General features: G+C 42.4%; 1 protein-coding gene across 1 annotated transcript; it reads left to right on the top strand.

Moving 5' to 3' along the window:
- The first annotated feature begins 1201 nt into the window (after positions 1 to 1201).
- LOC107221342 (fatty acid synthase-like) lies at positions 1202 to 11287 on the top strand. The gene is made up of 16 exons (XM_015660287.2): positions 1202 to 1385; positions 1499 to 1749; positions 1834 to 2065; positions 2137 to 2555; positions 2732 to 3025; positions 3099 to 3309; positions 3503 to 3663; positions 3793 to 4110; positions 4190 to 5000; positions 5101 to 5511; positions 5598 to 7567; positions 8022 to 8856; positions 9195 to 9676; positions 9761 to 10015; positions 10549 to 10803; positions 10891 to 11287. The coding sequence occupies exons 1-16, from the start codon at positions 1202 to 1204 to the stop codon at positions 11041 to 11043; spliced, it is 7242 nt and encodes a 2413-aa protein (XP_015515773.1). The 3' UTR covers positions 11044 to 11287.
- Positions 11288 to 11761: the final 474 nt, after the last annotated feature.

Genomic DNA, 11761 nt, shown 5'->3' on the forward strand with positions numbered 1-11761 from the left:
ATTTTCTCTAATTTCACGACAAATATTGACGATAAGTTTTTCATTATAAGGTAATTTTGGTAGATTGCGGCCTCTTTTACATCACGGATGTTTTTGATGCGGATTGATAATGTTTTCTTGCGCTCTGGGACAATTTGTCCGCGCATTGAACCACGGCGAAGCACGGTCAATTTGAATATTATTTTCTCCTTTTCACATTCAAGTATGCGCAATATCTAGCAGCTAACCAAATGGCGGCGAATCGAACGGTAGTCAGCTGCTACAGAAATTGCAGAATTCAGAGTTCTATTCATATGTGTTTTAATTTTTCAGATACATTTCGAAAAATTGAAAAACTTTAACACCATAATCGACAAATAACTATCGACGTATTACAGGCGTATTATGCGATCTTGAAATGCATTTCGAGAAGATGTCATCTGAAATTACCACCGAAAAAGACGATATTTCAAATTATAGTTGATTCGAATCATTGAAGTACGTATATGGGCATAGAAGAAATATTCCAAAAAGAAAAAGAAGACAAGAATGTCTTCGAAGTTCTCTTCATAAAATCACACATTATCAAGATAATTTCATTCTTAACATCGAAATGCACAAATAATGACAAAAAAACCCTAAAATTTTATTAAAACCGTAACTGTGATTTGGAGGTAAAGGAGCGAAAAATTTTTAAATATGATTTTCATCGGAAATTTACTGTTTGATTTCAGAAAACGGTAGGGAGCATGGTGGAATTGACTTCTTTCAATTCTTCACACATATAATGCGCATCCACTTGAACGCATTGTATGTTTCGAGCATTAATCAATCATGTTTCGCTACAGCGCTTGACGGGCTTAGACATATAATTGATCCTGTGGCACCTGGAATTGCAAAATTTTGAACTCTTGTAGTCTGGTTTTATAGCAATGAAGTACAAACTGAATACAATAGCGAATTTTAAATTTTCTCGTACCAATGAACGGCGTATATTAATGGATAATATGACCTCGGAATGGAGCGGGGGAAACTACGCTTATATATAAACACTGCTGTATCCACCCAGGAAATAATTGCATTAAGGTCTTTGAAACATCCCTACCTAAAAAAACTAAGTGGGTCCAAATCTCGAGTAAATGTAGTGTAATTACTAATTCATGTAATACTAGACTTCTAAATCCAATCGGTTTTTTTTTGTACGTATAAAAGCTACAAGAATATGTTCGAGATAGTTGAAAAATGCGACGGGACTAAGAGGTTGCCGACTCCAAGACCCGGTGATGAAGTTGTAATATCTGGTATTGCTGGCAGATTTCCCGACTCAGATAATGTCCAACAACTTCAAGAAAACCTCTGCAACGGAGTGGACCTTGTCACTGAAGATGACCGCCGCTGGAAATTGGGTAGCCAATCATATCTTTAGTTCGATTATACATTACTCAGTGCTGGAGTTCCAATAGAAGTATTACCCATTGCAATTCACTTTAGTTTATAATAACTATAATATTGCTCACAGACGACCCGGAAATACCTAAGAGATGCGGAAAGATAAACAATGTGGAAAAGTTCGACTCTCTATTTTTTGGAGTGCACTTCAAGCAGGCACACACGATGGATCCAATGTGCAGAATCCTTCTGGAGACGGCATACGAAGCGATTGTTGATGCTGGAGTGCATCCCCGACAGCTTCGGGGAACTAACACTGGCGTATTCATCGGTGCCTGCTTCTCCGAGACAGAAAAAACTGTATTTTACGAAAGACGTCAGGTCCGTTCAACGTTACAGTTTATGACTGAAAAGAATGACCCTATCAGTTCACGAATTACTTAAGACGTCACTGTAATCATTCAGGTAAATGGATTTGGCATCTCAGGCTGCAGTCGCGCTATGTTAGCCAACCGCATTTCGTTCTGGCTTGGATGCACTGGTCCCAGTTACTCCGTGGACTCGGCTTGCAGTTCCAGCTTGTTTGCCCTAGACCACGCATATACAGCTATCAGGAATGGACAGTGTGAAGCTGCCCTCGTCGGTGGAGCTAATCTGTGTCTGCATCCATACGTGGCGCTGCAGTTCGCCCGACTAGGTACAAAGCTTGAATCCTGAGAGTAAGACGTCGTGAAAATCCAATCCTCTGGGAATTGTTTGTCAAACCAGGTGTACTCTCCCCTGACGGACGCTGCAAGTCGTTCGACGCCGATGCGGATGGCTACTGCCGAAGCGAGGCAATACCTATGATTCTGCTCCAGAGGGCCAAAGATGCCAGACGTATCTATGCCAACGTTGTGCACACGAAGGTGAACTGCGACGGCTTCAAAGAGCAGGGCATTACCTTTCCTTCTAGCATCATGCAGACCACTTTATTGCAACAGTGCTACGAAGAATGCGGAGTTCCCCCTTCGAGTGTCGCTTATGTCGAAGCACACGGCACTGGAACTGCGGTCGGCGATCCTGAAGAAGTGAACGCTATCGAACGAGTGTTTTGCCCGGGTCGAACCAGTCCCTTAAGGATTGGTTCTGTGAAGACGAACTTGGGCCATTCGGAACCAGCGAGTGGCCTTTGCTCAATTGCAAAGGTATGCAGAGTTTATGAAATGTTTAGTTTTTTTCCATCGAGTGGGATTCTTAATCAATTCAGTCTTTCCTAGTACCTTTTCAACCCTTTGTTGCGAAAGTTTATTACTGTTTATTGTGAGTTGTTGCATGTATTCTATTTCTCACGTAATTCATTCATAAAGCAATATTCAAAAAGGTTCTAATAGCAATGGAGAGGGGGTGCATACCGCCAAATCTGCATTACAAACGCCCTCGTGTAGGAGTCAAAGCACTGGAGGAAGGTCGTATCCAGGTTATTACCAATCTTACACCATGGGACGGTGGTTACGTTGGTGTGAACTCCTTTGGGTTCGGTGGAGCAAACGCACATGTTTTGTTGAAGTCGAACACGAAGGAGAAAATCAATGGTGGAATACCGGGAGACGATTTGCCGAGACTCGTTGTCGTATCGGGGCGAAATGAGGAAGCAGTAGCTACTTTGCTAAATGACGTATGTACAAGAAAGCCAGTAAACTAGGCCTCGTTCAAAGAATCCAATTCATGAGTATTCCTAACAACAACAGCTTGAAAGCAGACCGGTTGACGTCGAATACATCAGTCTCTTCCACAACATATACGCGGAAGAGATCACAGGACATTTGCATCGCGGATACACAATCTTGCCACCCAGAGGCTTGCCGGAAAAGGAAGTTCGGCATGCACAGTCCTATCCTGGCGCAAAGCGGCCAATATGGTTCGTGTTTTCAGGAATGGGATCGCAATGGGCTGGGATGGGTAAGCATGAGATTCAAGATCAGTTATTGACGATGAATGATAGCACGGGACCACCAATCCCACGTAATAAAATTCCCAAAGTCGTTCAGAACAGAATCTGGCGTAAAAGCAACGAGAAGAGTGAAAAAAAAAAGAAATACACATCAGGAGTCACGACAGTGAATATATATAGATTAATCCCTTTTGAAAACAGGAGAAGCTCTGTTGAAAATTCCCGTATTTACTAAGGCCATCCAGAAATGCGACGCAGTTCTCAAGATTCATGGTGTGGACATTATTGACATTCTGACGAACAAAAATCCGAAAACATTCGATAACATTTTGAACTGTTTCGTCGGTATTGTTGCTGTTCAGGTAAAATATGATTCGATAACTATAGTTAGTTATTATAATTAGCCAACGTGTTCGCGGACGCTTATTGAATACTATTACCACCAATATGCAACAGACTGCTGACTGAAAAGCATTTCTATTTCTTTCCAGATTGGACTGGTAGACGTACTGGCATCCGTAGGAATCGTCCCAGACAACATCATCGGACATTCATTGGGAGAGTTGGGTTGCGCATACGCTGATGGTTGTTTTACAGCAGAGGAGATGATCTTAGTAGCTCACATTCGAGGCGTAGTCTCGCTCGAAACTGAACTGATCCATGGATCCATGGCAGCCGTCGGACTTGGATACAACGAGTTGAAACACCTCTGTCCACCCGACATAGAAATAGCTTGTCACAATGGTCCCAAAAGCTCAACGATCAGCGGACCAACCAAACCGGTGAAAAGATTTCTAGCGAAACTACAAGTAAGTTTGAAAATCGAAGCCAATAATCCACTCTGTCAATTACATTACTCTATATTGTATTCTTTGCTCTCACACCCAGGCAAAGAACATTTTCGTAAAAGAAGTACCCTGTGCTAATATTGCCTACCATAGTCGCTACATCGCAGCGGCAGCTCCAAAGTTTTTGGCTTATTTGCAAAAGGTGGTTCCGAAATCGAAGCCGCGAAGTCCGAAGTGGCTGAGTACTTCTGTACCACATAAAGATTGGGGAAGTAGTTCGGCCCAGTTGTGCTCGCCAGAATACCACACGAACAATCTTTTGAACCCAGTTCTGTTCGAGGAAACGTCTCAACTCATACCGCATAACGCTATAACCATTGAAATTGCACCACACGGCCTACTGCAAGCTATTTTGCGGAGGTCGCTACATGAGAACGTTAGTAACATTCCGCTGACGAAACGCGGTCACGAAAATAACGTGGAATATTTACTGCAAGGTATCGGAAAGATGTACGAAGTTGGCCTGCATCCACAATTAGCTAACTTGTACCCGAAGGTAGATTTCCCGGTGAGCCGTGGTACGCCGATGATCTCGCCACTGGTTCGTTGGGAACATTCGGAGGATTGGTATGTCACCAGTTATAGTAAGCAGGAGAAGGTCGTCTCTGGAGAAAGAATCGTTCAAATTTCGGTCACTGACGGTAACTTCGAATGGATGGCAGGCCACGTGATTGACAGGAGAAACTTACTGCCTGCAACTGGCTATTTGGAATTAATTTGGGAGACTGTCGGGCTAATGCAGGGCAAACTCTGCACCGAAGTTTCGGTCGTCTTTGAAGATGTTCGGTTTCACCGCGCAACCACGCTTCCAAAAGATGGTAGCGTCGAGCTAACGCTAATGATTCATAAAGGTAAGACAGTATTTCGTTCAAACGTAGCTTTTTACAACAGTAGCGAATATCACTGTCAGACCTGAACGCGACAAAATAAAGATTATGTGTCTCTTTGCAGGATCGGGAAGGTTCGAGATCATCGAGGGCGGCACTGCCGTAGTGTCAGGGTTGATCCGTGTCATTTCAAATGCAAGTCAGGAGCGACTCATTGTTAGTGACAACATACGACTCGATAATGATGAGGACGAAGATTTGTGCTTGACGGCCAGAGATATATACAAAGAGTTTCGTCTCAGAGGCTATCAATATACCGGATTGTTCCGCGGGCTTAAGGCAGCGACGGTAAACGGAACCAAGGGGCGAATAGAGTGGCAAAACAATTGGGTTACTTTCATGGACAATATGCTACAGATGCAGATACTCGGAATGGACACTCGAAGACTACTTGTTCCAACGAGAATCCAGAAACTGGTAATTGACACCAAGGCGCATTCGAATGAGTTGCGCTCAATGCCTGACGAGGATAAAGGTGAGAATCAAATTACATTTGTTAGTGATTTATAGAATAGCAATACCTGGCTGGATTCTCCTTAACATTTGAATTTTTATTTACAGCTTTTACTGTACGTGTCCATAGAGACTTGGACATTATTGTGTCTGGTGGAGTAGAAATACGAGGCTTGAAGGCAAGTGCGATTACTCGTCGTAGACCTGCTGGCGTACCCGTTCTCGAAAAATTCAAATTTGTAGCACATCGGGATCGGTCTGAAACGTCGCTGAGTGTAATAACTCGAGTTGCGACGGACATTGCTCTCGAAAATCACTCGGATAACAACATAAAGACACTCGAAGTGATCCGTGAAGCCGACGATGCTCGTCTGGAGAACTTAACATCACCTTTGATCTATGAAATTCTGAGTAACTTACCATTGCTCATAGCGAATGTGAGCGTCATAGCCCCCGGCGATAAAATCAGCAGGGATGCGTTGCCTTCCCATATTCAAATCACTGATTCGAACAAGTTATCCGGGGAGTCTGGTGCCTTGCTTGTAGTCAGCCATGGTATTTTTGTCAGTGAAGACATCGAAATGTTAAAACAAATACAAGCCGTCATGTCAGACGCTGGTTTCTTGCTGGCAAGAGAACCGCTGAATGTAGACAGCGGTATTGTCAGCACGATGAGCAATAGAGACTTCGACGTTGTTATGGAGAAGAGAACAGGTACAGAAATAGTCATTCTATTCCGTAAGATAGCAAAACTGCCGCCGATATACGCAGTCATTAGTGTAAGCAACAAGAAATTCTCGTGGCTTTTCCCTTTGCAAACTGCAATGAAGAAGATCAGTGAAAATGGGCAAAGCTTAAGTGGTCGAATACTTCTTGTGAGCGAAGGAGATTATGAGAGTGGTCTAATGGGCCTAGTGAACTGTCTGCGAAAGGAACCAGGTGGTGAAGCTGTACAGGGATTGTTGATTCAAGACTTGCGGGCTCCGAAATTCTCCCTAGAAAGCCCATTCTACTCTGAGCAGCTGAAACTGGGATTGACATTGAACGTTTTACGTCTTGGCAAGCTGTGGGGATCCTATCGGTTTTTCCACATGGATCCTCCGATATTGCAGCCTGTTTATCACACTCAGCTATGTCAGCTGACACGCGGTGACTTGAGTGCAACGAAATGGATGGAAGGCAGGATTCAGCCGAACGTCGGAAAGCGGAATACAATTAAGGTGCACTACGCATCGATCAACTTCCGTGACATTATGTTACTCACGGGTAAACTAGCGCCTCAGATTAACGTGAAATCAAGAGTATCGGGAGAAAATATGTTCGGATTTGAATATTCCGGAAGAGATGAAAATGGGCGCGCTGTTATGGGGATGGTTGAAAATGGATCCTTTTCAAACCTGTGCGTCAGCGACAAAGAACTTCTATGGCCTGTGCCTGACGGATGGACGTTAGAAGATGCGGCGACGGTTCCGGTCGTGTACGGAACAGTTTACTACGCACTGTTTATGTGCGGTAACATGAAGAAAGGTGACAAAGTTTTAATACATGCCGGGAGTGGAGGCGTTGGTCAAGCGGCCATAACATTGGCACTCCACGAGGGTTGCGAAGTATTTACGACTGTAGGAACGCAGCAAAAGCGAGATTTCATTAAAAAGCAATTTGCGGAGATTGATGACGATCATATTGGCAACTCTCGAGACACAAGCTTCGAGCAGCTTATCCTGTGGAAAACGCAAGGGCGAGGAGTGGACATTGTGCTGAATTCCTTAGCGGAGGAAAAGCTCCAGGCTTCGGTCCGTTGCTTGGCTTCACGTGGGAGATTTCTAGAGATCGGCAAATTCGATCTTGATGCCAATAACTCCCTAGGAATGGGGCACTTTTCGAAGGAAATCAGTTTCCAAGCAGTTCTATTGGACACTCTGTTCTCCGAGACGTCTGAACTAAAGTCAAGACTTGCGAAAATTCTTGCACAAGGCATAAAGAGTGGGGCAGTTAAACCACTCAATAGAACTGTGTTTGAAATGAACGAGGCCGAAGCAGCATTCAGATACATGGCAGCTGGAAAGCACATTGGCAAGGTTTAACACTCTTTCACGTGGTATTTTATACGGGACTACCAGTATTGTATATTAAAAGCAATATTGGTAGGGAATATTTTCCTTTTAACTTTTATTTGGTACCTTGGTGTCGATCATGACCTAAGGGTTTTTAATCGAGATTTTCGTAACTTAAAAGTTTGAAAATGTGACTTGTATATTACTACTTTAAAATTAAAAATTACTGTTATGAGCTTTTTTATTTGGTAAAAGGCACTTAAGTGAATACCCAAAAAGAATTTCAAGTCAAAATAATAAGCAGCTTCGTTACAGCAAGCAATTTTCGGTTGGGGTCATCAACGACCCGAAGGTGCCAGCAATGTTTTACTGAATAAAGGTGCCTGCTAAAGGTTAAGATTCTGCAACCTTTTTGTTCCCGTTAATTATTGTGAATCCCTTTCGTTTAATTGATTAAAAATCTATTAACTTGTTTCAGGTCATTCTCAAAATTCGTGACGAGCCTGAAACACGCAAGTCTCCATTACCTCTTGCATTACCTCGTTACTCTTGCGTAGAAGAACGCAGCTATCTCATTCTCGGTGGTTTGGGCGGATTTGGACTCGAGCTTGCTGATTGGCTCGTACTTCGAGGAGCCAGGAAACTGGTTCTTACATCTCGGATAGGAATAAGTAACGGATATCAGCGCTCACGTATGAACATTTGGAAAAGCTACGGTGTGAAGGTTCTCATTGTTATTGGGAAAGACGCGTCTACTCACGAGGGTTGCGAAGCCGTTCTGAAAGCAGCCGTGTCCCTCGGTCCGGTAGATGGGATATTCAATTTGGCCGTAGTGCTGAAAGATGGGATGATCGAGAATCAGACAGTAGAATCGTTTGAGGAGTCATTCAGAGTCAAGGCTTGGGCCACTAAACAGTTGGACAAACTCTCCAGGACGATGTGTCCTCATCTCAGACAATTTGTCGTGTTTTCGTCAGTGTCTTGTGGCAGAGGCAACCTGGGGCAAACGAATTATGGTATGGCTAACTCCGTCATGGAAAGAATATGCGAAACTCGCGCCACGGAAAATCTACCTGGCTTAGCCGTTCAATGGGGGGCTGTTGGCGATGTCGGACTAATCGCCGAGATGCAACAAGACGGCAAGGAAATTGTTATTGGCGGTACTTTGCAACAGGGAATATTATCGTGTCTCAATGAACTCGACGGTTTTCTGCAGCAGGAATCACCGGTTGTGTCAAGCATGGTTGTTGCGGAAAAAACTTCGGGCAGTGGTGGTGCTCTGAATATTCTCGACGCAGTGATAAATATAATGGGTAAGGTAGTCAATAGGTGATGAAACTGTAAAAAATAGTAGTGTCGAAATTGACCAAATTCGATTGGCGTGAATTACTATAGAAGAAATTTTGTGGTCGATTCGAAAATTTCGCATCAGAAAATATTATATTGACACCACATAGTTTCAGATTGACATCAGGTAGCGTTAGATTAACACCAATTTGTGGTCTGTAGAAGTCTACTCCGCATTTTTCTTACAGTCAATTCTTTTCCAATTCCAACTATCAAAATTGGAGTACGATTACTCGTGGCAGTGTGGAAAGTAATTGTATAGGTGCAGAATAAGAAAACTACTACAGCTGTGCACGTTTGACAGGGCTTAAGGATCTCAAGACTCTGAGTATTCACACGCCATTGACGGAACTAGGGATGGACTCGATGATGGTGGTTGAAATCAAACAAATGTTAGAGCGAGAGTTTGAAGTGTTTATGACCCCGCAAGACGTTCGTAGTCTAACTTTTGAAAAGATCCAAGAAATATCACAGCACAAAGAAAACGAAGAAACTGAGGATCGAAACGAGAAGACGATCACCGCGGAACCGGGAGACTTGAGCGGCCTAAAAATACTCATTCGAACCCTGGGCAAAACTCACATCAATAAAGACATTTGCGTACCAATGATGTCGAAATCGGAGGGTGAAAGGCGGGTAGTTTTTATGCTACCGGGAATCGAAGGAACGCATAACGTCTTCCAGTCATTGGCTAGCAAACTCAGATCTCAAACCACCTGCTTGCAGCTTGGGCCTACTTTGTGGAATTTAACATCAATAGAAGAAATGGTCAACCAATTGATACCGGTAATAAGATCCATAGTAAATTTTGACCACACTGGCGTTATTAATCTAATAGTCCTGACGATAATTATATTCACAAATTCACAGCATGTCAGAGCGAGAAGCAAGGGTCAAAAAGGCATTGTGGTGGTTGGATACTCTTATGGAAGTGTACTAGCAATTGAAATTATGAGAAGATTGGAAAAAGAAGACTTCGATGGTCGTCTTGTGTTAATTGATGGAGCACCTGATTACATAAAGGCACTGGCTACCCAACATTTAACAACAAATACCGACGACGAACTTCAATCCGTTCTTCTATTTGACATAATGAATATTTTGGCACCAACTTTTGGGACTAAAGTAATTTTAAATTTACACCATTAATAGGTTTCTACAACACATACACGAAAAACGTTGGTTTTCGAGCGTATGAACAGGGCCTAAAATTGCAGCTTCTTGACCGGAGAAATAAAGAGGGTAATAAAACTCGGCACAGGAAAAAAATGCGGAATATGCTTCCTTTAGCGGATAATTTTTGTGCTTCATTACTACAGACAACCTTTTCATTACGAGGTTTACAATGTCGCAGAGCAGCTACGTCCAGCTCAGCGGCTCATTTCAGAAGACTCGAAAACGCGTATTTCGAACATGTGTTATAGAAAATATGGTGTGCGCCATGTAAAGGAAGTGTTTTATCTCCCGCGCTGTTTGCAGAACTTGTCTTCGGTACGACTCTACGACTCATTCTGCAGACATCGCGCTGTACTAAAAACACTTACTTACCTCCCTTGATGCACATTATACTATTCATCACATCTTTTTGTGAACTATCTTATGCTTTGTAGGAACGAAAAATTTATAAAGAAGTACTATTAAAATTATATTGTTTTCAGCTTCTAGAAGAATTACAGAATTGCATTACTTGGGAAGACAAGCTAACAGCATTCACGAAGACCCTACCTGAGGATAAAAATTTGGACTTCACGCCAGAAGACCAAAAAGCGATGTGTTCGGCTATTTATTATAGAATCAAAGCCCTCCTCAAATACGACTTTTCAGCATTAGCACCAATAAGAACACCGATAACTCTACTCAAACCCAAAATTTTATCACTAAGCATGGCGCCAGAGGATTATGGTCTAGGATCGGTTAGTTCGCCCCGATGTTTCTCGGATGTAGATTAGGAAGTTTGACATTATCGTCCTGATACTGACCAATGATTCTCACTTGTGCAGCTTACTTCGGGAGGAGTAGACGTACACTATGTGGAAGGTGATCATGTGACGATGCTGGATGCGGACGCTTGCGCGGCAGCTATCAACGGAGACGTTATCATGGAAACAGCCCTGCATACAGCATTCGCCACAAATTGTGGAGCTGATTTCTGATTATATATGTAAAAAGAACACATGTATGAATAGCTTCACCAATCAATTCGTGCATTAGAGGAAAATCAATATAGTTGTCACGCAAAATTTAGCACTATCCTTGCATTCCATATAACAATAGAGAAACAGATTTGCTTGTGACAAAAAAAATCATATGAAATTGTCTAAAAAATTGAACATAAAATATGAAACTACTTGATTTAGCTGCACTATAATAGCACTACAATATAATAGCGTACCATAACCTCAGATTAAATAAAAATTAGCTCCAAGTACTTCAGTGTTACCGTCAATTTTCCGAATCTTTCTTACAATTAGTCAAATCACAACCAAATAGACAAGTATCACATGAGCGTCCATGACAGATGTATTGTGCTACTAATGTGATGACTTTAATGAACTCTCTCCGCAGTCTGTGATTCAGCCAGATATCTGAATAGGATTTTGGTGGTCTGAAAGCTAGTATGAACATTCTATAGATGCAGGAGGCCGTGCATATGAGGTGTGAACTTTAGAACAGAGTCGTTGAACGGAATATTTTATTTACATGAATGACAATATGTGAATTAAGATATTTAAGTAGTAGTTCTGGTTTCTTTGTGGGATAAAGATTCCGATGAAAAATATTTTAGGAATAAATGGACGTGCTGTTATAAATATTACCGAAAACTTGCAGAGAAAGCTTGATTTGCAATGTAGATGCACTGTTTTTCAAATC

The sequence above is a fragment of the Neodiprion lecontei genome, chromosome 2 (genome assembly GCF_021901455.1).
Source record: "Neodiprion lecontei isolate iyNeoLeco1 chromosome 2, iyNeoLeco1.1, whole genome shotgun sequence".
Classification (NCBI taxonomy): domain Eukaryota; kingdom Metazoa; phylum Arthropoda; class Insecta; order Hymenoptera; family Diprionidae; genus Neodiprion; species Neodiprion lecontei.